The sequence below is a fragment of the Gymnodraco acuticeps genome, unplaced genomic scaffold (assembly GCF_902827175.1).
Source record: "Gymnodraco acuticeps unplaced genomic scaffold, fGymAcu1.1, whole genome shotgun sequence".
NCBI lineage: Eukaryota > Metazoa > Chordata > Actinopteri > Perciformes > Bathydraconidae > Gymnodraco > Gymnodraco acuticeps.
Window position 1 is genome coordinate 7290648 of NW_022990238.1, and position 24896 is coordinate 7315543.

Below are 24896 nucleotides of genomic sequence, written 5' to 3' on the forward strand. Positions count from 1 at the left end.
ATAGGAATAAAGGTATCAATACAGTAGAACCTGAGGCCGATTTTATTTTGAAAATGTTGACCGGAATTGGTACATTTGATCACCTCTCCCTTCACGCTGCTCGTCGCTCTCCCGTCTTCCTCCTCCAGCAGCAGCATCCGTGGCTCCCCGCAAAGGACAGCGGGTGTTTGTAGGACACTGGGCCCGCTGAGGGAGGGGTCCTGGCCTGGGCACGGATCCCGAAGAGGCCCCGGGGCCGCCGCTGGATGGAGTCGGGCTGCATTCACACAGCAATGGCTATGGGTCTGACATCGAAAAAGGCGTCTGCTCGGAGCGTCGGTTTGGAGCGGAAAAACCTCATCACTGTTTGCAGGTATACATCACGACACCCTCTATTTACAGCATAATCTGCAAGAGCCAGTCCTTGCATGCTACCATATTCATAATTGTAATATGTCTCCACAGTGGGGGATGTACATTTTTTTCTGGGACCCAATTTAGATGGACAGTAATGCAGGCAAATGGACATATTTCTAGAAGTGCTAAGGAGGAAACGGAGGCAGGTGCATGTTCACCTTCACATACCCCGCCATTGCACACACTTTTTGTAGACCTACAGTATTCATTTCATGTTGAATGTGTTCCTTTGCATTTTCCTGGATGCACTTTGTTGTATTATTGCTCCAAATTCCATATTTTGATGTGGCATTTATGCAGGATCTCTTTTAAACCTTTGTTTAACAGGTTGATACACCTGCTTGATTCCTGTTTGTACTGATAGATACAGCTGTAAAGGATAAACAATGAGACTAGTGGGTTAATATTGTCTGTAACACCAGACCTCATAGCAGGTGTCCTCCTCCATCACAGTGAGGTTGTGTGTCTGAATGGGACAAGGGCATTGGGAGCAGAGCAAGGACTCCTCCCCCATCACCAGCCATCAGCCTATACACTACAGTGCGTGCTTATGATGTGATGTGCAGTCATAGAATCACGGTCTCATACAGCGATCAGAAAGGTTAGGGATGTACACTCATGTGCACCAGAGAGCTGAGAGGTCCTTTAACTCACCTGATGAGAGGTTCAGTTGCTCATGTAAATTACATCCCTCTGATTTAGTGTTTAAATGTTGCTCTGCCAGTGACGAGGATTCATCCACACTGGTGTCATGTTTTTCCTTTTTTCGGGTATGATTGACATTTTAAGTCATCTGTTGTGTATCATACTGAGGGATGATCTAAGTCAGTAGTTTCTATTCTTTTTTGACCTTACTTAAAATGTAGAAATGTTCATGAGCCAAGAGGACATGAATGTAATGTACCCAATACTCACTTGAAATGTAAAAGCAATTCTAAACACATTTGGTTTATTTCGTGTAACATTAATATAAGTGTTTTATTCTTATCTCTTTAGAGAAACCCCAGGATCTGAAGCCTGTGTGACGTCTCATAGAGAAAAGTTTGCTTAAAATGTATTGTAGTATTTCAAAAAATATCCTTTATGAACTAAATAGTGTCTGATGGACTCAATGATATATTATTAGTAATTATCGTTTATTGTTTTCTGTGTTTTAGTCCAAAACACATACATCAATGTTTTGCATTGATATTCCAACAATTTCAATCTAAGTTATATATTATTCTCAAAAGGGATACTGAGTAGCTGTTGTTTTCAGTATATCCCTTTTGATGTCAGATAAGTGAACTACAAATAAACTGTAGTCATGAAAAGCTTCTTATTATTGTCTCAGTGTTTTATAAAGTACTGTCTTTAATTCATATTGCTACAAAACTCACTTGTGTTACTGTTATTCGTCTATAAAATGTGTGAAAAATATTTGTCTTCATAGAGCCTGAGGGAATGTCTTCATACAGCTAGTTTTGGCCAACCAAAACAACTGTCTGTCTATAATTATGTTTAATAGTATTTGAATGTTTTGTGATATCACAAGAGCCTTGTAGGAATTACATTTTTACTTTCATACCTTTTATAATGCTCTTATCAAATGTATTATTGCATTGAAATGGGTGTTGATTTGCACCTTGACTCTATCAGACTGCAACATAATTACTTCTTATCATGCATCCACACGTCACTCTTACCTCCATTCTGTTGTGTTGTCTCTTATATACAGTGAATGTACATAGTGACAAACTAAAAAAGACAAAGTCCAGACACTTAAATAGACAAGCAATCAAGCGTTTTTATTCCAGTACCTTTCTATCCAAGGCCCTGTCTGCATTTTAGTGACAGGTACAGTAAAGCTAAACACACAATGAAACACATAGCATGCCTGCAAAGAAAGAAAAGTATCACAATTGACTTACAAAACAGAGAAAGTTTAGCAAGAGAACAAAAACATTGTTGTTTTCGGGTTGGCCTGACCCTAGTTTAATAACCAGTTTAATAATTTAGGCTTTTTAAAGACAAACAGACAAGACAAGACATAAATAAATCTTAAACAGCTTTCCATCAGTAATGCTTACTACATGTTCTTTCCATCTTCTAATGAACTACATGACATTGATTAGGTTCAGTTGGAGGGCATCTTCTTCCAGGCGTGTCTGTGTCGCTGCATCTGCATCTTTCATGTACTTCCTGACCTGTTTAAAGCAAAATGTGTTTCTTCTTGATGCCATTCTGGTCAGAGATGATTCAAGTAGTCAAAAGTTGTTTGTACGATCTCTTAGGAGAGAGATCCTGAATCAGCAGTAGCTGTGCATTAAAGCAGACTGGGCGTCTTGTTGGTGCAGCACAGGATCCAGGCTCTGTGCTGCTGCTGAGACACATTTACCTTCACAGCTCTAACTGCTGCCTGGCCACAGTAACTGAGCTGACGTTAGTGCTAGATTAGTGCAGGCCAAGCCTTTATTTCCCCCTTATAACTGTTTGTGTGTATATAAAGTATGACCTCTTTTCCCTCAGTGTCACATCATACACATCTAAAATACCATCGGCACACACAGAGATTAACATTTCCCAACAAGTCGTTGGATATAGTTATATGTCTTTTTGTGGAACTTCAGAAAAAAGGGGTCTGTTTTTGCTTAGGTCTAGGGTCCAGAAATGTCACATGTTCCCCTGTCTGTTAATGGAAGTCATAACAAAAACAAACTGGCATATCAGAAAAAGAAAGTGTATTCACATGATCTGGCATAATGTGGGTCACCAGCACCAGGCACAGAGATCTGCTCAATGTTTCAGTGCCTTGTGTTGACAAGTGTCCTCTTAAAAACACATATGCACAGCAATAGACATTTGTGTATAATAAAGAAAAACCTGATCAAACATTTGCATCACCACAGGGAACAGTTTCAGAGACTTAAACACACAAATATTTAAAATTTAGAATAACAAAGTCAGTTGTACAGATTTAAAAATGTCTATTAAGCAGAATATTCAGGCCTTTTTGAGTTTATCCAAATGCTTTCACCAGAACAATACTTACATTTTATACTTTGACCTTAAAGATTTTAGCTATAATAATGTTTAATACCTGACCACATCAGAACAAATCAGAGGGGCTTTGTCTTAATGGCTTTAGAAAGACTTGTGATGTATTTATCATGTCCATGGTGACAGCAGTGTCATTGTGATCTGCAGTGTCTCTGCTGTTGCCACTAGCAACAGGTTTATGTTAACATGGGAGGGCTGAATCTTTCTCTTTTAGTCATTGGGAATTTCCATCCATCTATAGTTTATTTACCCGAGCCAAAACATTGTTTAACATCACAAGGCACTATGTTTAAAGGTGACTTGTTGGTCTGTGATATATTTCAAAATGTACTGTTTTGTTGCTTGTGTCTGGCTAAGTGGTCCATGACAGGAGGAGCAGTGTTGCCGTGGACACGAGGAACCTGAGAAAAAATAGATAAGATGAGTGAGAGTTGACAGGTTTGATGTAAGGTGTTATCCCTTTGCGATGTGCTGCATATTGGCTAAGGTTTGAGCCCTTCTGGGGGCGTGGCCTGAGAGGAAAACAAAATGTCTTGTGCAAATCCCAAACAAAAGTAAAAGGTGCCACATTCCACCTCTCAGTTTAATTTGAAAGAAACAATAAAAACAACTATTTTCATGTCTGGAATGACAATGTGTTATAGTTCAGATTTTGTGCAGCCTTTTTTGCATTCTTCCCCTATTTCCTATTCATTATACCATCAAGTATGTGAAATTACAGCAGTAATATATGCAGGTATGACCATTTTTTTTTATCTCAGCATAGGATCAGCCTTCTCTCCCACCAGCAATTTCTCTGTGACACCCTGTTATTCTTCATTTCACCCTACGAACACCTGCTTTACACTCTCATCACTTCCCGCCCAATGCCCTCACTGTCCTCACTGCACATTAATCCCTATTCACCTCCTCTGACCATGAAACACTTTGCTTGGACGCCAATTCACAGACGGGGCCGGTGAGAGAGAGACACACCCTGCTGAAGTTGCATTTTTAAGTCTTTTCTATTTTTATTGGGCCATATTTTCTAATTTCTTGTCTTAATATTTATCAAAGCGCACAGCATTCTTTATTGTGGCTGTCTGTGCAGATCCAGTACAGGACGTCTCCCCCGACAGTCCAGGACGATAAACAACAGCACTGGCTGGTGTTACACAATGCTGCGGCCAGTGAGGAGTCTGCCTGTGTCATCTGATCCTGCTGGTTATGCCAAGACTAAAGAGAGAGACAGGAAGAGGAAGAGAGAGAAAGAGAAAGGAGTCAGGGGAAAGAAAAAGGAATCTGAGAGGGTTAATGTGAAGCCTTATGTGTTTGGATTAGGTTTCACTGCTGATAAATGCAGTTTTGGTTATCTTAGGTCAGAGCTACTGATCAAACACACTTGTGAAAGTACAGTAGAGGGTTGAGAGAGGAGAACAACAGAGCATTTCAGCTGAGAGTGGGCTTGGCTGCAGCCCAGGCTGAGTGAGAGGGGGCACAAAAGAAGCTTGTCAGAAGGCCCTGCAGTTGTTTTTCAGTGTCAAATCGTACCAAGAACATTATGCTATTCCACTCCAGCCATTTGCATTTGAGGAATGCCAGCAATCCCCCTTCAGATCAAAGGACTTCAGTTCACAAGTTGCTATAATACTCCCCTTGAGATAACGCTGCTTATCAGGTTAGATATGGCCTTTTGCAACAGTTTTTAACCCTAACCCTTCATCTATTCTGATTCAAAATGTTATTGTATCAACACACATGCAGCCATTTATGACAGGCTTATACTGGGCATGGGTAACTTATGGGAGCACTTGGTGGTTTTCCAAGGGCTTGGCCCTCTGCATAATGAGGAATTTGCTTGATTTCTTACAATTTTCTGTGATTTGAAGTCTGCAGAAATAACCAGATTTGACCATATTTTTCACTGTTTATCCTAAGTTTTAGACGTAATAAATAATACAGTCTTAGACTTAATCATATCGAACAAAATGTCATTAGTGATGGGATTCCTTAAGACAAAGTCATTTCAAAGGAACATATCTCTTTGGGAAGTTTCAATTGACAATGATTGGGAATTTCTGCCCCAACACACAATATTTGTGCTGACTAGCAAACTGGCATCACCTAAGTGGATTTCTTACCTTTTGGGTCATGGTTGAATACAGCACATAACATCCTAACATCCCACTTTGTTATGCAGATATCATCATGAGACAGAATTTAGATGCCACTGACCTGTTCCCTTGATAAATCCGGCTTAGCTCTAAACAAGTCAAAGGTCCAAAAGTAAATGTATTCCAGTTTTGCCTCTCAATTGGAACAGACCCCGTGCAGATTCTGAAGTGATGTCCAATTGTTCTCTCTGATACTTCTTTCTTCTTTCTTGTGACATTTTGAGCCAGTCCCCCCACCCCACAATGAGCTCCCCTTTCATCTAGAGAGTCTTGCGCTTCGGAAAGAGGGCTTTCCGAAAAGAGGTGGTGGTGCTGCCCCTGCTGAAGGAGGCACCCCCCAGTGCGATCTTGGTCTTCCCGCTGGTGATGGTGGAGGTGCCCAGGGATGTTGTGCTCTTGCCCCTGGTGATGGAGGAGCCCCCCATGGCAATCTTGGACTTTCCCCTCTTTATGGTGGTGTTGCCCAGGGTTAAGGCCGTCTTCCCCTCGGTGAAGCTGGTGTTGCCCATTGAGAGGTTTGTCTTCCTGACCCAGATTCGAGGACGGGTTTTGGGGCTCACTCGATGCAAAGCATCGCACACTCATGCAGCACGTCCCGCTCTGCCCCTCGGCGGTAATAGTAACATCAGCTACTGTCCAGAGCAGACCAGAATGCTAAGCGTGGATAGCACGACCCCCGTGTCACATAATGCCTTCCTTGAGATGATCGACGTGGGCTGTGGAAGGCCACATACCACCCATGTGTCCCTGTGAATGGACAGAGGCAGCCGTAGGTGGCCACAGCCTATCTGGGGGGACGGGACAGTGGAGTGATTGTCCCATCTCCACGACGACACGGACGGTTGAAGGACACATTGTTGCAACGGGGGCAATCTGTGGTGACATCACTTTCTTCTGAGCCATTGTTCCCTATAGCCTCTGATTGTAGGACATAGCCTCTGTATACGGCTGTATATACCATATGTGAAATCAGTGGCATGGTTACAGATTTGACAAGAGAAAGGATGAATATGTTCCATGTTCTCCAAGTGAAGCTGAGGCTTTAATTACACCCTTCCTTTTTTATGTTGTCCCTCCATTTAAAATATGGGTGTGGTCCCTTTAGATGCTGTTTACTACCCATTTGTGTCCTTGCTGAACTGTTTGCAACTCATTAGAGTATTTGAGTCTTTTATTTCTAACATTTATGTCATTTAGGTTATATTATATCCCACAAAAACGCAAATCTATTTACAAAACACTCAAGCCAAGCAGTGTTTAAACATGTTACTTTATGAGCATTGTTACATTACAGTTTTTCTAGTTCAAAACTGTGTTTTCTGGAGAAAAATTATGTAATGGAAATGCAGGCTAACAACCAATGTTAAAATACTACATTTGCACCAAAGATGTTGACAAGTTGATGACTGTACATGCACAATGTACAGGAGAACAGTGCTGATGAAAAACACACACACTCTCTTGTGCTTCACCACATACATCCCACACGACTGTTACACATTTTCCCTCCCTGCCAAGCAGACACACCATAAAACAACATCTCTTGCTGTCACATTTGCATAACACACTCAGCGTGGCTTTGGAAAATCTCACTCTTGATTGCAAACCCATTAGTTCTGCTACTCCCTTAGCACTTTCTTACTTGCAAATGCACCTTGTGCAAACAGGTAACAGATGATGTCACACACTGAACATAAGCAGAGCAACTCTTTTTGTATTGACTTTTACTACTGACCTGCTAAAACTGAGCAGATAGAAATATCCTTGGGTTTTAAACTGTGGGGCGGAATCATGTGTGAAAATTCCAGTAGATGTTGCTGTGCGTTTCTTTGCCCCTGATGAGGGTGGTTTTAATCACTGACACAGACTTGGTCCCATGGGTGAAGGTCAGAGTAGCGAGAGAGCTGGTGTTCTCCCCTCGTGTGACAGAGGTTTTGCCCACCGCTACAATGGTGTTGCCCAAAGTTACGGTGGTTCTGCTCCAGGAGATCGAGGAATTACCCCAGGAGATGGCATACTTAGTCCTCAGGATTGAAACCCTGCCTTTGGTGAAGGAGGTCTTGCTTGACAAGAATGTGGTTTTCCACTCATTGTTAGAGTCTTTTTTGGACGGCTTGGCTGCTTTGGGTGTCTTGGCCCTGGCTTCAGGGGTCCTGTCCATTTAGGTGTTCTTGCGCTTGGACATCAAGGCTTTGCGGAAGGAGGTGGTTGTGGTTCCCCGGCTGAAGCTGGCCCGTCCCAGAGCCACCGTCGTCTTTTGCCTTTGGATGGTGGAGTCTCCCATGGAGGTGGTGGTCACTCCCCTGAAGACGGAGGAGTTGCCCACGGCTACAGTAGTCTTTCCCCTGGCTATGGAGGTGCTTCCCACTGCCATGGCAGTCTTGCCCTCGGTGATGCTAGTATTTCCCATTGTAGAAGCAGCGGCAGTCAGCCCGAGCCCGTGCCTGAATGCTGGCTCCTAACATGAACGCTGCACCACTGCCTGTGTGGCAGCAGGGTAAAAAACAAACCCTAAACTGTGGCTGCGACTGCCCTAAATAGATCAGACCACCATGTAAAGATTGGGGGGGGGGGGGGGGTTATTGGATTATTCTTTGATGCTGGCCGGTCCCTGAGAGAGACAAGACCCAAGGGGACCTAGAAGCACAGCGTGCACAAAGGCTGAAAAGACAGGGGGTTAATTGTATTGTTTTCATGATAACACTGCCAAAGCACTAAGGGGTACATTGTGCAGTACACAAGACAATTGGGGTGACCTCAGTACAATAAGATGGCGTGGTTCCCAAAAAAGAAAAGAGAAAAAAAACTCCTCACCGCTATTGTTGAAGGATTCAAATACAGTAGTACATTTGTCTGCTCTGGTACAGTAAAAGGCTTCAGTTTAACCGCTAGTGCAACGCACAACCAACAGAAAGTCCAAATCCTTCACTTCATTTCGCATATTTTCTCCATTCCGTCTTGTGTTTTTCTAATTCTTCTTTCTCTGTCTGCTTCTTTTCAGATTCTCTGTAAAGACTCTCCTAGAGAAGTACACAGCAGAGCCCATAGACGACTCTTCCGAGGAGTTTATTAACTTTGCCGCCATTTTAGAGCACATCCTCAGCCACCGCTTCAAAGGTAACACTGCAGGTAACATATGGCACATAAATGGATGGAAAAATCTAACCACCATGAGACAAATGTATATTAACATGAAAATATTTAAAACAAGTGGGGCATACATGTATTCAGAGCAGATGTGATGCATTGCTGTGTTGTGATCTTGTATCAGGTTCAGGAAGCTGGTTCAGCTCAGATGGACAGCGAAGTTTCTGGGAGTATATCCGGCTGGCGTGCGGCAAGGTGCAGAACAACTGCATCGCCAGCATCGAAAACATAGAGAACATCAGCACATCACGAGCCAAGGCAAGGACACTTTATGCAGAACTGTGTGTGTATGTGTGTGGGTTATTGCAAGACAGAGCCGCTCAGAAAGCCATCTGTTCCTACTCACTTTTGATGTTGTCTTACAGGGGCGGGCATGGATTCGGGTGGCGCTGATGGAGAAACGTCTGTCTGAATATGTGTCCACTGCTCTGAGGGACACAAGAACAACCAGGTCATAATCCATTATTTAAAAGGACATACAATACATTTCTTATTCTGTATATTTTGGATTTTGAAGTGACACCTGCTTCTTGGTGGTTATGGCTGTTCATGATAATCAGTCTAATTCAAAGACCTACGTTTCTTTGAGGGACGTGCACAGCTCCTACAGATGTTTAGCATCAAAAAATGTAAAAGGCTTCACAGCTTTATCATTATTATATCCTAAAGTTCTGAGATGAAACCACTCTTTCTCTTGACAGGAGGTTTTATGATGATGGAGCCATTATGCTGAGAGAAGAGGCGCAGGTCCTGACTGGCATGCTGATTGGACTGAGTGCCATTGACTTCAGGTAAAGAGCTACACTGCATACTCTGATCTTTAAATATGAAAGTACATGAACCAGTACACACCAGGCTCTTTTAAATTGACAAAGTTAGGTGGCTTATATTTGAAAGCTTTTATAAGTATCCTAAGTTAGGTTAGTCTTTGAACCTTTTCTTGCCTGTTCCATTCATTTCAAACCAATAATTAGGAATTATTGTTAGGAGTCTTCAAGATATAATATACATTAGGGTAAAGTTTATTCTATTTTATGAGTATAATTTAACATATAATACTGAAATAATAAGTTAAAGCATATGCTTTTATATTTTTTTTATAGAAATATATCAAATAAATATAATTTCACTGTTTTTGAAATATGTTTTGACCTCATGTACCCCACATTTCTACACCTACATTTAGCAACTGTTAAGGTATTAGTAGGTAGTATGTATTCATGAATAATACATTGATGATGTGTATGCACTTTCTCATGTTTAATATATTACTGTTTAAATTATGTAAAGGAAAGTACGTCTGACATTTATGCACTACTAGAAGCTCACTTCAGAGTGAAGACCTCTACACAGAGCGTTTCCCTAAGTGAAAAAAAATAATGAATGTATCCACCTTATGATTCGAATATACTTTAATGTTCACGAAAAGTGGGCCGGTAGCTTTTCCACAATCCTGCTGACAAACCAACAAACAAGCCAAATCCCCCTTGGCTGAGGTACTAAAATGGGTTATTATATCTTACATTGTACATGCAGACTATATACATATAAAACCAAACTGTAGCTCCATTCTATATTTAAAAACATTGATATTTAATGATAATATCCACCCTTCAGGTTTGTTAAATAGGATTTGTCTCTGTTTCTGTGCAGTTTTTGCTTAAAAGGGGAGACTCTGGATGGGAAATCCTCAGCTGTTATCGACTACACACCTTACCTGAAGTTCACTCAGAGGTGAGATTGATCCAGTAACTCCAGTTTATGCATCACATTGTGTGCAGTTTTGCATAACTGTTGCCTCTGTGCTGTGTAGCTACGACTACCTGAGTGATGAGGACGACCGTCACAGTGTGGACAGCAGCAACAGTGAGGAGAGCGTCCCCGAGCATCCCTACATCCCTCTGGTGACCGACGAGGAGAGCTGGAGCAACAAGTGCCGCAAGATGGAGCAGAGGTTTAAAATCGTCTATGCCCAGAAGGTGAGAAACAACAGCTGTTAAAACCAAATGAATGCTATTTATAGATATGTTCCACTGTGTGCTTCTACACACACAAACTTGTCTCCTTATTTTCATGTTGCAGGGTTACCTGGAGGAGCTGGTGCGCCTGCGGGAGTCTCAGCTGAAGAATGTGGAGACAGAGAACAAGCACCTGAGAGCCAACGTGGAGGAGCTGACGGTGCAGAGCCAGCAGGAGAAGAAGGAGCTGGAGGCGGTTGTGCTGGAGCTGCAGGCACAACTGTGAGAAACACACAAACTTCGACTACATTTACCTAAATAACAAGCTCCAAATATAAACATGTGCTCCAGATCGCATCACTGTTTGGAATACATTCATTTGTTTGTTTTAAAAGAAGTTTTAAATAACAATACAACTAAAAACAGTTGTTATTTTTATGCAAAAATGTTCCTCAGTAGAAAATGTGTAATGACACTAGTGACCTACTTAATGACACAACTCATTCTTTTATAAGGAAGATGAAAATAAACTGAAAGTTAACGCGGATCAGATTTTTGATTATGCTCGTTAATGATGCAATACTTCACATGTTTTACTCTGAAACATCTGATTTCAAGTTGCAGTCCTGGATAAAAGGAAAGAAGTTGGTCTGTTTGTAGATAAAGGAAATGTAAGGTGCTGTGGGAAACTGAAAAAACAGGCATTAGCTATTTTTCTGTGTGTTTTTCTTTTATTGCCACCACCTTTGACGTTGAGATACTATTTGCTTGCTAAACGAAAGCTATTGCTTCTGAACTGAATGATTTGCTCTCTGTGTGTCCTGCAGCACTGCCCTCATGCCCTGTGATACCTCCCATCTGGCTAAAGATCTTTCCATCCCGCTGGTCAACCAGTGGTCCACAATCCCAAACAACCATGGTGATGTCAAGCTTTTCCGCAGGTAAACTGGTGTCAGTTCCTTCATCTAAATATATAAGACCCTTATTGGGAAATAAAACACATAGCATTCATAAGCAGATGTTTATAGATGCAATCAATGTACAGACCATCAGGTATTTGGGCTGAGATTATGTTTTTGTCCATGTAGGAGGAGTTTCCACAGTTTGGAGCTGCTTTCTGCTGAAATGAGTCTGAACTCTGACTCTCAGAGGAATGATGGGAGACAGAATGGAGATGCTGCTTGGACTTCAGCAGGTAAAATGACCTTTTTACTGCTACTGCTGTACATTCATCATGTAGGCTTCATCCGACAGTTGGAAACAATATACAAATGTGAGATATTTAGTTTTTAATTGTCTATCTAAAACCGATTTCAGTTGAGTTTGTGTGTATATATAAGTGTGTATGTATTTCTCAAACTACATTTTACAACTACATTTGACTTACTTACTATGTATTCCAGTATAAAAAACACAGTTGTAGAGTTGCAACATTTCTGCTCGAGTAGGAATATATTTGCGCTCCTTCCACAGCTGCATAAAAGCCTTTCAGAGGCAGCCACCCATGCACATGCACATACATCACCGTACAAAGGCAGGCTTGATGGCTGTTCATGGTGTTTCATGTGGGCAGCTTGAAGTATGCACAATCAGAGGCTTAGTTTGATTGTGCATTTTCTCTGTTTTGTCCCTGTAGGGAAAGACAACACTCCCTCCATGCTGGGTCTGTGTGGCTCTCTGGCCTCTTTAAGCTCCAAGTCCCTGGCCAGCCTCAAGTCCAGCGAGTGTTTGGTGAACATCAGCACAGAGCCCAGCCCCGCGCTCACTCCCAGCTAGGAGATGCAGTCCATTGACCACAGAGATACAACCCCTAGCCTGTCTGCCTGGTGATGCTGCGATGACCATAAACCCGACCAAAATCCTTCTCCAACCCATAATGCACCAAGACCATCAACAGCTCCATGGGAAAGTCATGACACCATCTTTGGATTTTTGTACACATGAGAGTAAAATCACCATGAAGCTAAAAGGATCCATCTCTTTTGGTTCTTTCCCTTCACCTCGCCTTATCCGCTCGACTCCTGTCTCACACTCTCGCAAAACCACTATCTGTAAATCCCGATCATGCAATTTCTCTGCAAACTCCTTTCAGACCTTTTTCCAAAGCTTCAATTAATTTCCTTAAAATGTATTCCAATGTTGCTCCTTATTTCGATATCCGTTTTCTTCCTTTGTGGCATTGTTTGTGCGCCTCAATCTGTCAAAAATGTAACCAAAACAGCACTTGAAGCTCTTTGGATGCAGCCACTTGCAAATAGAGAAGTGAGGATCATTTTAAGAAATACAGATTATCCGTATAGAGGCGAGGATGACTGTCCTCACAGAGGCATAGCACTGAGAAGTATGTTTTAAAGTTTGTGACTGAATGGTATCTGGGGTCAGCCTGGACGTGCATATCATTCCTGCTTAAGTAATAAACACTCTTTCAATCTGTGCACCTATTTATTCAATCTATTTAATCATAGCCTACCACATATATTAAATTATCTGATTTTATTTTAAAGTGCAGTATTTTATTTTTATTTTTTTAATTTTTTAATTTAATTTTCAGTTTTGTTTGTGTTGCAATAAACAACCTTTTTCCATTATGTGTGTATCTGTGTACATTGCACTGTGTTATTAAAAAGGGTGATGCCATAATCAGTTATTTTGTATTATTACAGGCATCTTTACTGAATCTTTCTGAGAAACAAAAAGTAATACTGAAGCAATCAAGCAGTGATTCAAAAAAAGATACTGGCTCCATCTTGTGGTTAAAAATAATACAAAATATAATGTATCTTATCGGTAAACAAGTACTAAAGTCAGGTTGCACTGGAGAAATATGTTCTACAGATTGATGGAAATCGTTGAGTGACATTAGCCATAACATTTCAGTCAACCTGCAAGTATCCATTAAGATGATGGAGCCTGTAACACACCAGACTGTGGTTTTATATAATAACACGACATCTCATGTAGCTAATATATAACTGAATAAAAGGAAAATAACAATTACATTATTGTTGAATAATGAAGATGAGGTTTGTTTATCTAAACTCATTATTTTCTATAAAACACTGAATTGCACTCTTTGATTTGTATGAGATGGGTAGGTTTTTATATTGTTAGTGAATTTAAAACGCATGTAATCAATTAGTTGTTTTGTTTTATAAAATGCAACAACAACAAAAAAGTCTAGTCCTCAAATGTCTTGTTTTGTCCATCACACAGAGTGAAAAAGAGTCATCTAGTGAATAGACCAATTCACATCAAAGTTAAAAGGTGATTCCAAAGAAATGTGACTTTCATTTAGTCAAAACTCAATCCGACAATTCTATCACTAATATGGTGATTAACTTAATTGTAGGCTTTGGTTTTCTTTGGGAGCTTTAACTTTTTTAGTTTTTTTTGGGAGGGTGGGGGGTGGGGCCCATTAAGTAGACGGATCGGCGTAATGACCAATACGTGCTCAGTAGTATTCTGCTGCGGCCAATCAGATCGCCCTCCCTAGGAACCATACACTGCACGAGACAGTTGCACACAGTTTGAGCCGAGCTGTTGTGTTTTCACTTTACACGAACAGCGATGTGTGAGTTGTGTCTGTTCCTCACACTACAACGTCAAGATGCTTTAAACTGCAAAGCTGCACCCAGGTCGTCTCTGCTCCGAAAGTAAGCGACACAAAATCATGGTCATCATCACAAAATAAATCTCAAGCTGGGTGCTCAACAAGGGGCCCCACCAGAGTTCTGGATCATCATCACCACCACTGTGGATGAAGTGAATGTGGGCAGAAAGAAAGACAGCGCGTTGCAGTGACCGAGAGGAAGAAGAGAGGCCGTGTGTGTTTTCACAAGCGGAGCATCGAGTGGGGAATGTCGGGCAGAAGTGGAGGAGCGCCTCGGGGGTGCAGCAACCCCAGCCTGCAGCCCCTCAGAGCCACCGTCCCGTACCAGCTCCAGAGGGGCTCAGCTCTCCTCTGCAGGGAGGTCAACACGGGTAAATACAACTCATGAAGAGGGGGGTGAACTCTGCATTCACCTCCATGTGGTCCAGTGTTGAAAAGTGTATGCCCATTTATGAATATCTGACTCAGATACGCAGTTACATATGTTCAAGTGTTTCATTTACTTGTTTTCTTAATTGTATCACAATGAAGAAAGAGGCTAATGGTGGAGTCCATTAATCAATACGGACAATGAAGAAGCAACTATTTTGACAGTAGTTTTATTATAATTTTTCAACAGAAAATATGTCTAACATTTGATTCCCTAGTGTCATTTTGCTAATTCTGTCTGTCTGTCTTATATTATTGTAACTTCAATATTTCCAGGCTTTGGACAAACTCTAGCTCTGAAGAATTAACTTTCTAACTTTAATTGACACTATCTGGTTTAATCAAAAGATGAATCAATGATGCAAAGGAAATCATACATCTGCCCAATGCACTTAGCACATTGAATGAAAAATAGGGTTGCTCAAGCCATTTTTGAATGAATAAGTCTGACATTTTAACTTGTGTGCTCATTGAACAATTCTTGACTTGCAAAACTTAAAAAACATTTTTTTTAAAAGCAGGTTTGCTTTGATGGCTACATAGGCCGAACACACGGCAATTCATGGATCAATCACTGCCTCAAAGATTGAACTTGACCCTCGGTCTAAAAGTAAAATCCCAGCATACCTTGAGAAAGTTAGGTCAACAATGAAGGCTTCTGCTAACCCCTGAAACATAACACTGCTCTCTAAATGTTATCTGGACACCCAGTCAACCCTTTGCACTCTAACCTGTGGGATCTCTGCTGCGTTCTTCACTCTAACACAGCTTTGTTCTACTTTAACTGTATCCATGCAAATCACATCTGCATGTAGTCGTGTTTATTTATACATTCTGCCTGTCTGCCCTGCAACATGACAACATACTGTGTGTGTATACTTGTAGCCTGTGGTGACTGTTGCCTATGCTGTGTAGATGGATGGCTTTGCTCCAGGTCAAAGGCATGGTCCACACCTGCCAGAGATTACAGAGAGCTGCCAACATGCACAACTCCACACGGCATGCTCGTTGGTGGGGAAGAAGCCTGGGAGCAATTTCTTTAAACAACTACTGGTGTCAAAATACTGTTTAGCTTCTTAAGGAGAGTTTTATACTCTTGGCCGATCAGGCTATACATGATCACGCATGAGTTGTGAGATCTGCAGGACAGACATTGTTCTGACAAGTACTGTGTTAAGGCTTACACAACCCAGACATATACTCCCTGACTTTATGTTACTTTGAATTCTTCAAGGAATCTTTTTCTTGTTGCATTTTTCTTCTGTGAACAAAGTTTTGATGAATTGAAGTTCAACAACCGCAAAACTATACAACATCCTTCAACTCATCAATAATTTTTTAGATTATTGTAGTCGACATGGAGGCATGCTAGAAGCACAACGTTTTCTTTACAAGCTCTAGGTTATGCAATTGATATACAAATGGACATTTTATGGATAAAGTAATCCCTTAAATGTATTTTTATTTCTGTTTTCCAAAGCTGACAGGAACACAGCTCGCCCACCGAAACCTACCATCCGCCGAACGCTTTCTCTCGACGCCATCATCGGCCCCTACCTGCAGGGACAGTGGCCCAGAGAGGGAGAGAGCCAGGCTGTTACCTGTGTGAACGACAAAGCCACACAGGTACATATCAATTTATCATGACAATATCAAATGAATGGTGATACCTCTGAGTAATCACTGTCATTTAACAAGAGCCTTCCACTCAAGTGGAAGTCTGTGTAAGGACACATTTCCCATAAAGCCTGTTGCTCCATGTTGCCGCAGCAGACAGGGGACCAAATGTTTTATCTGCCTTGCTTTTCTTGTATGTTACGGGATTATATAGAGGACAAGATATCTGATGTTGGCTCTGCAGGTGTCTCGTGGTTCCAGTTAGACGCTACGGGTGGAAGGCAGCCAACTGGAAATAGTCGTTTTTGTTCTTCTTTAAACTCTGCTGCTCTCCCCTCGCTCCCCCCTCGACTGTATCGGCTCCTAACTGGTGCACAAAGCCCCGACTAACTTCTCCAAGCTCCGCAGCTTCGTCTTCGATCCTGACACAGTTTAAAACCCGAACAAACCCCCTTCGCCTCCATTGTAAGGAACAGACCCCTCCTGACCTCATTATACAGACACCCCATCCCCCAGCACTCTCCTCAGCCACACACACACACCCCACCCAGCACGTCCTTCTGCCATCCTCTGCATTACTTTAAATGATTTAACTTGGTTTGCTTCAGTCCTCATTTGGTATGCTTTTTTACTTTCAAAACTTCCAGCAAATTGTTCCATTTATAGTTATGGAGATTTTAAAGATTGTATTTCTTTATCATGTAGAAAGCAAGACATATCCTACATGGGTTTATGAGACAGAACCTTTTTTTATTTTACATTATCAAACACACATCTTTGGTAACTCAGATTCAAAATTAAAATAATATACTTTCAGGTACCCCTAGATACGGCTACGTCAGCTCAAGTGAAAAAAACAAAGGAAGAGTTATACATTAAAATGATAGATAAAAAAGACATGGGGAAAATAAAGCTAAGAAAAATAAAGTAAAATGACATAGCTATACATATACTGTACGTATACACTAAATACACCTTACACTCACACAGTAATCAGACTCAGAATTCCTTTATTAGCACCACACAGGGGAAATGTACATTGTTACAGCAAAGATACAACAACGATAAAGACAAAATAAAACTGTATTGAGTAAAGTGGCAAGCACACATTAATCCGATCCATATAGATAACACATTTACGTGTCACATGTTGTATAAATTGTACATGGAATAACGATTAAACATGTAGTTAACCGTCTTTACTACGCTATTATTCTACAGATATGTGCTACATGGGTGCAAGCATGTTTGTGGACAAGTTATTTTATACAAAAGTATAAATATGTGCTTGGTAGTGTTTATTTCAGGAACAGTAGATTTCATTTGAATGCAAGTTGTTTCAGTTTAATTCTGAAATAATAATTCAGTCAATCAGTTTGTTTATAAATAAAAAGGCCAATATCTTGATCACCAAACACATTTACAAGGAATATAGCAAAAGGGCAAAATATGTTCTTCCTCAAGCCTCCCAAATGTGAGAATTAGCTGCTTTCCTGTGTTTTCATTCAAAATTAAATGGATTGTATTTCCCTTTTATTGAGGCCATATTGCAGACAGGAATTAAGTACATGTTGATGAGTCGTCAGAGCTGGAAACACAAGCCAAATGTTCTGCTACCTTGAGTCTTTTTATAGATGTGTGTCCCATGATCCCCCTGTTCATGTTTTGGGCAGGGTGGGGTTGTTGGTGTTGGATGATTTCAGGGGGGGTTGGCAGCTGTAACTCTACACCGATGTCACCGTATGACTGACCCATGTCGCGTCCTGACTTATTTAGCCGGCCGATGCTCTACGTTTAGTCCACTGGACGGGGACAAGATGGTGTCTGCGTTTCTACTGCAGGAAGTGATGGCACTAATAAGATTCTCTGAGTTGTGAGGCGGACACCTTGAGAACTGCTTGCATTTTGGGAATGGAATACCAGGACACAACCCTACTGTTCACAGTGAGGGCTAAATGTGTACTGTTGCCTTATTGAATGGCATGGGCACCAGTGCGTGGATCCGATTTGTATGCAAGTGTGTGAAGCAGTGGACTGGAGGCACCAAAACTGTGATCATTTGATCCTGTGGGTCAACTAAACAAGGGTTACACCGGGTGAGGATGAGCTGCGAGGCGTCTTCTCCCAACAAAGAGCCGGGAGAAGCCAACCCGACTCCCTCTGGTAGAAAGTCAAGAGTCAATGTGAAGAAATCGGTACGTTTATAGGAGTAAAAGTAGGTTGTTGAGTAGTTGTGATTGACAAAAGAAGAAGTGCACAAGAAACTTTTCTGTTTGTCTTTGTTGTTGTTGTTCTTCTTCTACAGTATGTGACTTGGTGAAAAACAAGGTTACTCTGTGTGCACTGAAGTGTTGAATGCTGAACTTGCACTGTATTTATAGTCTTTCCAAAGATGTGGTTTGGATGTTTTGAAATGTGTGTGAAAGCGGAGGGCTGTTTTGCAGCTCAGGGTGGTTTTCTCGAACAGCTGTTGGGGCAGGTGTGGAACACAGCTGTTGGGCTCCACTTCTGTGTTGTACTCGTAACAACTTGTAGTGTTGAATGGAGTTAAACAGAACATGTCAGAGGCCTCAGAAAGGTCAGCCAAAATGTCTGCCATAAAAGGCAATTTTCTACTACATCCACCAAATGTTTGTTAGACAAATTCGGGACCCATATTATTATACTCACTTATTATTCACAAAATAAATAATATTTTTTTCTAAGACACCAAGTTCCTGGGCAGAAGAGACCCGAGGGAGGAGAAGTTCCGGCAAACACAAGCGCTCAGCATCGTGGGGTAGTGCAGAGCACCTGAGGGAGGTACGTATTTGAGTTTATATCATCAATTGCCCTGTTTCTTTCTCTTACTTACAACTATTGGTGGAATAAAAAGTACTTATTCCATGCTCCAAAAACACTCCTACAAGTAAAAGTCTTGAATTCGAAAGCTATATTTGGTAAGTGTATGTAAGCCTTATTTGTAAAATATCATTTAAGTATAAAAGTACCTTGGATATATACTAAAGTACAGTACTTAAAGATTATGCTCATTATAACTCTGTCATGTACTGTTGGGTAGCTTAATATACAGCAATGAAGCATAATATATGAAACCATCACATGTTTGTCCTGTGAGAATCACATGTATGTAAACAATCTACTTTCCATGATCTAAGAAACACAGTCCTGTTTTCAACTTGTGACAATGCCTGTTCCAGCTGATCCAAGTGATGTTGTACAGTTGTTTATTTAGCTTAGGATGGAAATAGAATTATCTCAACATAAAAAAAAAAGATCCTTCAGTTCATCACAAACATTCAAAATCACTATGTGCAAAGAGGGGACGAAAAACAGTAGACTGAAAAGTAACTAAAGCTGTCGGACAGCATGTAATGGAGTGAAATATGAAGTTTAATTCAATGTAAAACTTCAAGTAGAGTAAAATTACATTCCACCACTGTTCACACCCTTTTTTCCGCACCCTCCCACTGACAGCACGAAACATTAACAGCCTCCTGAGGGGAAAGAGAGTAACCTTTCCCTTTTCAGAAAGAAGCGTTGTGACTCCTGCTTTTTCTCTCTGCTCTGCCCTCAGGTGGCCAAGCTGAGGAACCAGCTGCAGAAGCGTTCCCGCCACGTCCCTCCCTCAGCAGGGTACGAGCCCCTCCACCACCCCCTGCCAGCAGGTCATGCAGCAGGCATCACTCAGGTAAACCCATTGCTTATGTCTCCTGATGACATGTGGGGAAAAGACACAGAGATCAAAGTTTTCAGGACAACTGCTGATGCTAATCCGTCTTCCACGGGCAGACTGGGAAGCGCTTGGTAACAGGGGTATTTAAAAACAGTTGCGCTTTTCTTAGGAACGGCTGTCATCACACGTCCTGTTATTCTGCCTTGCTGTCACAAAGAGACAATCTGAAACCAGCATTTCATACTTTAACAAGGACCGAGTCTTTAGTCAGACATTGACAGGTCGATATTATATACCGGTAGTAATGATAATATTAATAATATAGATTTTAAACCGTATCTGTATAGCCCCTTTCGTAAAAGTGCTTTCAATAAGAGAAAATAAACATATAATTAACATGTAAAAGGGATAGAATGCCAAATTAATGGAAAATAAGATGGTAAACACACTTGATAGATTAAGATAACCATCATTTTATTTGCTTTGTCATGCATCAACATGTAAGGTTTGACTGAACAAACAAACAAGCAACTGAAAACTGCTGTAAGGCATTGCAGCAGTCAAAAAACATTTGCCCTTCCTGGTGGACCACCTGATGACAGCAGTGACTTACCTTGCCTTTTTTACCTGATAATACAACAGTACCACCCAATGTGCACACAGAGAATAACATTACATGTTATTCAAACAACATATTTGTCTCTTACAAATAAGATAACAATACATAGAATGAACAAAATAAGATGGGGAATATTTAATTGAAGTATTTACAATTAGGTAAGGTAATGAACAAGCATTAAATGAGCATTAAAGTTAAGCTCTTACGATACATTTAGCTGATTTAATACTGCCCTTTGCTTGCACTACCTCCTATTTGGATCAAAATGTGCACACAACATGGATACATACACATTCTGCACAAAAGTATTTAAGCGAACAAAGAGTCTTAACGATTGTTGTTTTTCAGACTGTGCCCCTGATGCGACTGAACAGAATCGCCCCGCGGCTGCGACGCAGTGTTGAAGGTCTGAACCTGGAGCTGGAAGAAGCATTTGTCTCTGAGAAACCTGACGATCAGCACGAGGTGAGGCAAAAGGTTATTAAACAGATCATGTTTTGAGAACATTTTTCAAGTAATGATTATGAAACTGAACCAAACATTATAGCAGCAGTATTGGCTTACTTCTGTAATACAAAAAATAAAAAGCTTAACGCCTTTTTTTGTATGTATGCACTGTGTTTTTTTTTTTGCTTAAGTATAACAAAAAGCTAAATGGCCAAAAATCTTGTCAAGATGTTGAAATTCTAGGAAAGTTGTTAACGATATGTTTGTAACAAAAAGGTAGATTTAAAAAAAAAAACAACAACATTGCCCTGTGACTCCTGAATATTCCAGATTTTGGATATCCCGGATGGCCATAGGGCCCCCGTCCCTGTTCAGAGGTGCAGCAGTGGCTCTCAGAGTGAGCCCTCCCCAGGGCCCCTGGATCTGGATCCTTCCCTCCTCTCTCCTTCTCAGTCTCCTTGTCCTCTAGATCCATCGCTGCTGTCTCCTTCAAATTCCCCTTCTCCATTGAACCCATCTCTTCTGTCTCCATCACAGTCTCCCTGTCCCATGGGAGAGCCAGGTTAGACCACTCTACATTTTTGTGGTGTCCAAAAATAAAACAAATATATGGTTAGTTTTCATATTATTAACAAAAGTTCGGATATTTGTGTCTTTCTGAGCAGAGCTACTCGACTGTGAGACGCTAAGTCCCGCTCCATCTACGCCGCTACCTCTGTTTGCCCTGGACCCCCCCCTGCTAAAGCCCTGCTCCTCCGCTACTCGTCCCAACAAAACCTACTCCTTCCAGCGCGAGCCGCCAGAAGGCTCTGAGCGAGTACAAGTGTGCGAGGATCAAATGTAAGCAAAACATAATGTTTTGATTATATATTCATGAAATAAATATTCACGTTCCAGATATGTCATTTCAGGAGCAACCCATGAAGCCCCCCTCCTCAAACAGTAGCATATAATTAAAGCTCTTAAATAAAATCAGATTTAAACTTAACTCAATATAAACATTTATCATACCAATTTAGAAAAGGTTGGAAGAAGGTAACTTGTGAGGTGTGAATATTGCATTTACATGATATACATTTCTGCGAAATGCTGCTTATGAGACAGCCCAGGTTTAGTAGAAAATCTCTTCTTGCACTATTTCTATTTTATTTGTATTTACTTGCACATCTCAAAACATTCTATTTCACAATTGTATCTGTTCTATTAGTTATATGTCCTATATATGTTGCACTGTTGGAGGAGCCTGTGACTTAAGTTTTTAATTGCCATATCTACACTGTAGACAATGTGCAAATGACAAAGCCTTGAAACTTGAAAATCTAAAATAATATTAAAAAAAATTATCCAAAAAAATGTAATATAATTATTTAAATAAAGGTGTGGTTATAATGTAAATAACTAAAGTATACATAAAAACATCAACTAGAGCCATATTAATCATTTTTATCATAACAGAACTATAATAATGTTATTTAAATGGTATTATGATTTTCCAGATGTGCAAAACTACATCTAAAGCTGTGGCATTTGGAGCCCTTGATGATACAGTATAATGGGGTACATGCCAACTTCTATCCATCTCTTTACTTCCAGGTCTGCCTCTCGGGACGTGCCTCTCCTCCAGCCGTCCTGCCCTGACCGCAATAAAGTCAACTTCACCCCTCATGGAGGCTCCGCTTTCTGCCCTGTTAGCCTCCTGAAGCCCCTCCTGCCCTCCATGGACCTTCTCTTCCGGGGCCTGTCAGTCTCTCCAGTCACAGGCTGCCCAGGTCAGGCCTCTCCCACCAGGCACCTGGGCCTGCAGTAGCCTCCTCTCAGGACTAAACCACACTGCCAGAACATGCCTACAACTGACTGTGTTTTAAATGTCACTGCTGTAATGTGCCATGATCACTGTGAGCAAAAAAAGGCTTTGTGGCTCACACTTAGTCTGTTTTACTGATTATTTCCGCTTTCAGAATGCCATGTTAAGCTGATATTTACCTCATCAGCACCTATTATAAGTATTCCCTTATGTGGGCTACGGATTAAGTCAGGGCTGGAGTTCTGGAAATGCAGAGAAAAGTTTGAAGTCTGAGTTGTTGTTTTTGATAAAACTAAATATTTTTTTAGTTGATGCATCAGCATTTCAGAAAAAAATTGCAATCTGCTAGGGATGTTTTCATTTTTAATGTGAAAGAGTGACTTCAAAGTGAAAAAAAAAACAAGCACTTACAACACATGAGTAGTTTACTATCCTTAATTGTTAGTTAAAGGTGGGGTAGGTAATTTTGGAGAAACCAGCTCGAGTGCGCTAGAATTTGAAAATACACAGCCGGAGAAAATCAGCCACTTCCTTACAGAGCCCCTCCTCCAACACACACGAACGCCCACATGACCACTGAGGGCACGAGATAAGTTTGTGCACAGATGGAAGGCTGACAGGCAGGTAGGCCATCCAGTTATTTTAGCCGGGCCGGCTACAATGATTGGTCGTGCTTTTTACAGTACTACGGCTTCCACAGATGACTGTTTTTAATGGATTTTTTGTCAAAGCACTTCAGATATTCCTCGCTATCGGGATGTTAAGAGCATTCCATGGAATATAACAAAGTGTATCTCGAGCCGGTTTCTCAAACTTACCTACCCCACCTTTAAGGAATGGTTCAGCTTAATTTTTTTAAACCAATAACTTTTTCGAAAGTCTGTTGGTCAATAGTTTAATGGTAGCTGGCTTTTATACAGATGTACTTCTAGAAAGATATATATTTTTGTATCTTTGCAAGGGAGCTGGTGATATCATTTTAGTTTTCACTGAAGACATTTTTTTTTTTCTGTTTATACTTTAAAGTTTTACAGGCAATAACGGATGTTGGAATAGCTTTACTTGCCTACAGAGGGCATTGTTTTTAACCAAACCTTTTGCAATGGTTGTAAACCTTATGAATTGAAGTGGCCAAGCTTAGTGTTTTTGTTCAATCTGAGCCTCGTTGGACCACAGGGAGAGGTTGATTCCCTCTGCTCAAGTTAATGTTCAAATGGATCAACACTATCTCTGTCAGTATGATCCTATGCAAAACTGATTCAAAAAAATACATATCGTTGAGAAAAAAATTAGGTTTTTATCAGCCCTTTTTTTCAGACATGATGTAGCAACCTTTTCCCACTTGTGTTTAGTGTGCTGTTGCCATTGTGATCAAATAAAAATAAACAGATTTTCCGGGCGTTTAAATCCTTTCTATACTACTTAAAATTCCTGTGTTTTTTTTCTTGTTGTTGTTGCTTGCCTTTGACACGTGGATTTGCGGTTTTTAAATCGAAGCACCGCCTTTTCCACCCAAATCTGCTTTCGATTGGACGAGAAAGGATCTCTATTGACCTACATGGACCAATGAATTTAATCCACATCATAGGACGGAAAAAAGGCACGCGACTTTTTCAAGGAAGGGCCTCATTGTTTTTAATAGCTGCCTTTACAGGTGCCACACGACATTTTATATTTTATTTTATTATTATTTAAAATAAAAATATAAGCAGAACAATTTGCCTTTCTGCTTTGGTGGGAGTAAGTTAGTTGTTTACTTAAGTACATGTATCAAAACATGTAAGGTAGTTGTGTTCCCATGTTCTGCTACTTTTTCCACTACATTTGTAGGCTAATATTGTATTTTTTACGCCAAGTACGTTTATTTGATAACTTTAGTAACTTTGCAGATTTACAAAATGTAAATGTATGAAATATGATTATTTTATTTCACTTTTATTGGCCATGTTACCCTGCAGTATATAAACTAATTTGATCCAAAATGTTGTATAAGCTATCCCC

At 40.7% G+C, this 24896-nt stretch overlaps 2 protein-coding genes and 1 long non-coding RNA gene across 6 annotated transcripts; 2 read left to right on the plus strand and 1 right to left on the minus strand.

Annotated features, from left to right (window-relative positions):
* Positions 1-89: 89 nt before the first annotated feature.
* On the plus strand, positions 90-13281 carry rundc3aa (RUN domain containing 3Aa). 2 transcript variants are annotated; one of them, XM_034219911.1, is made up of 11 exons: positions 90-352; positions 8590-8717; positions 8860-8993; positions 9101-9186; positions 9437-9526; positions 10389-10469; positions 10549-10714; positions 10818-10975; positions 11521-11634; positions 11782-11888; positions 12330-13281. In XM_034219911.1, exons 1-11 carry the CDS (start codon positions 246-248, stop codon positions 12467-12469), a joined length of 1311 nt encoding a protein of 436 aa, XP_034075802.1. In that variant the 5' UTR covers positions 90-245; the 3' UTR covers positions 12470-13281. The 2 variants fall into 2 exon arrangements, with proteins under 2 accessions (XP_034075802.1, XP_034075803.1); XM_034219912.1 differs by having other exon boundaries at positions 8590-8705.
* LOC117548548 lies at positions 2158-7754 on the minus strand. Its single transcript, XR_004569349.1, has 2 exons — positions 7324-7754; positions 2158-4650 (listed from the first exon to the last, which is right to left on the minus strand). It is a non-coding gene; the product is annotated as an uncharacterized LOC117548548 (long non-coding RNA).
* Positions 13282-14207: 926 nt separating the features above from the next.
* fam117aa (family with sequence similarity 117 member Aa) lies at positions 14208-24319 on the plus strand. 3 transcript variants are annotated; one of them, XM_034219476.1, is made up of 8 exons: positions 14208-14674; positions 16213-16358; positions 19056-19151; positions 19927-20040; positions 20993-21121; positions 21422-21653; positions 21757-21931; positions 22685-24319. In XM_034219476.1, the coding sequence occupies exons 1-8, from the start codon at positions 14551-14553 to the stop codon at positions 22896-22898; spliced, it is 1230 nt and encodes a 409-aa protein (XP_034075367.1). In that variant the 5' UTR covers positions 14208-14550; the 3' UTR covers positions 22899-24319. The 3 variants fall into 3 exon arrangements, with proteins under 3 accessions (XP_034075367.1, XP_034075368.1, XP_034075369.1); XM_034219477.1 differs by having other exon boundaries at positions 20993-21109; XM_034219478.1 differs by lacking the exons at positions 14208-14674; positions 16213-16358 and adding an exon at positions 18119-18544.
* The last annotated feature ends 577 nt before the right edge of the window (positions 24320-24896 follow it).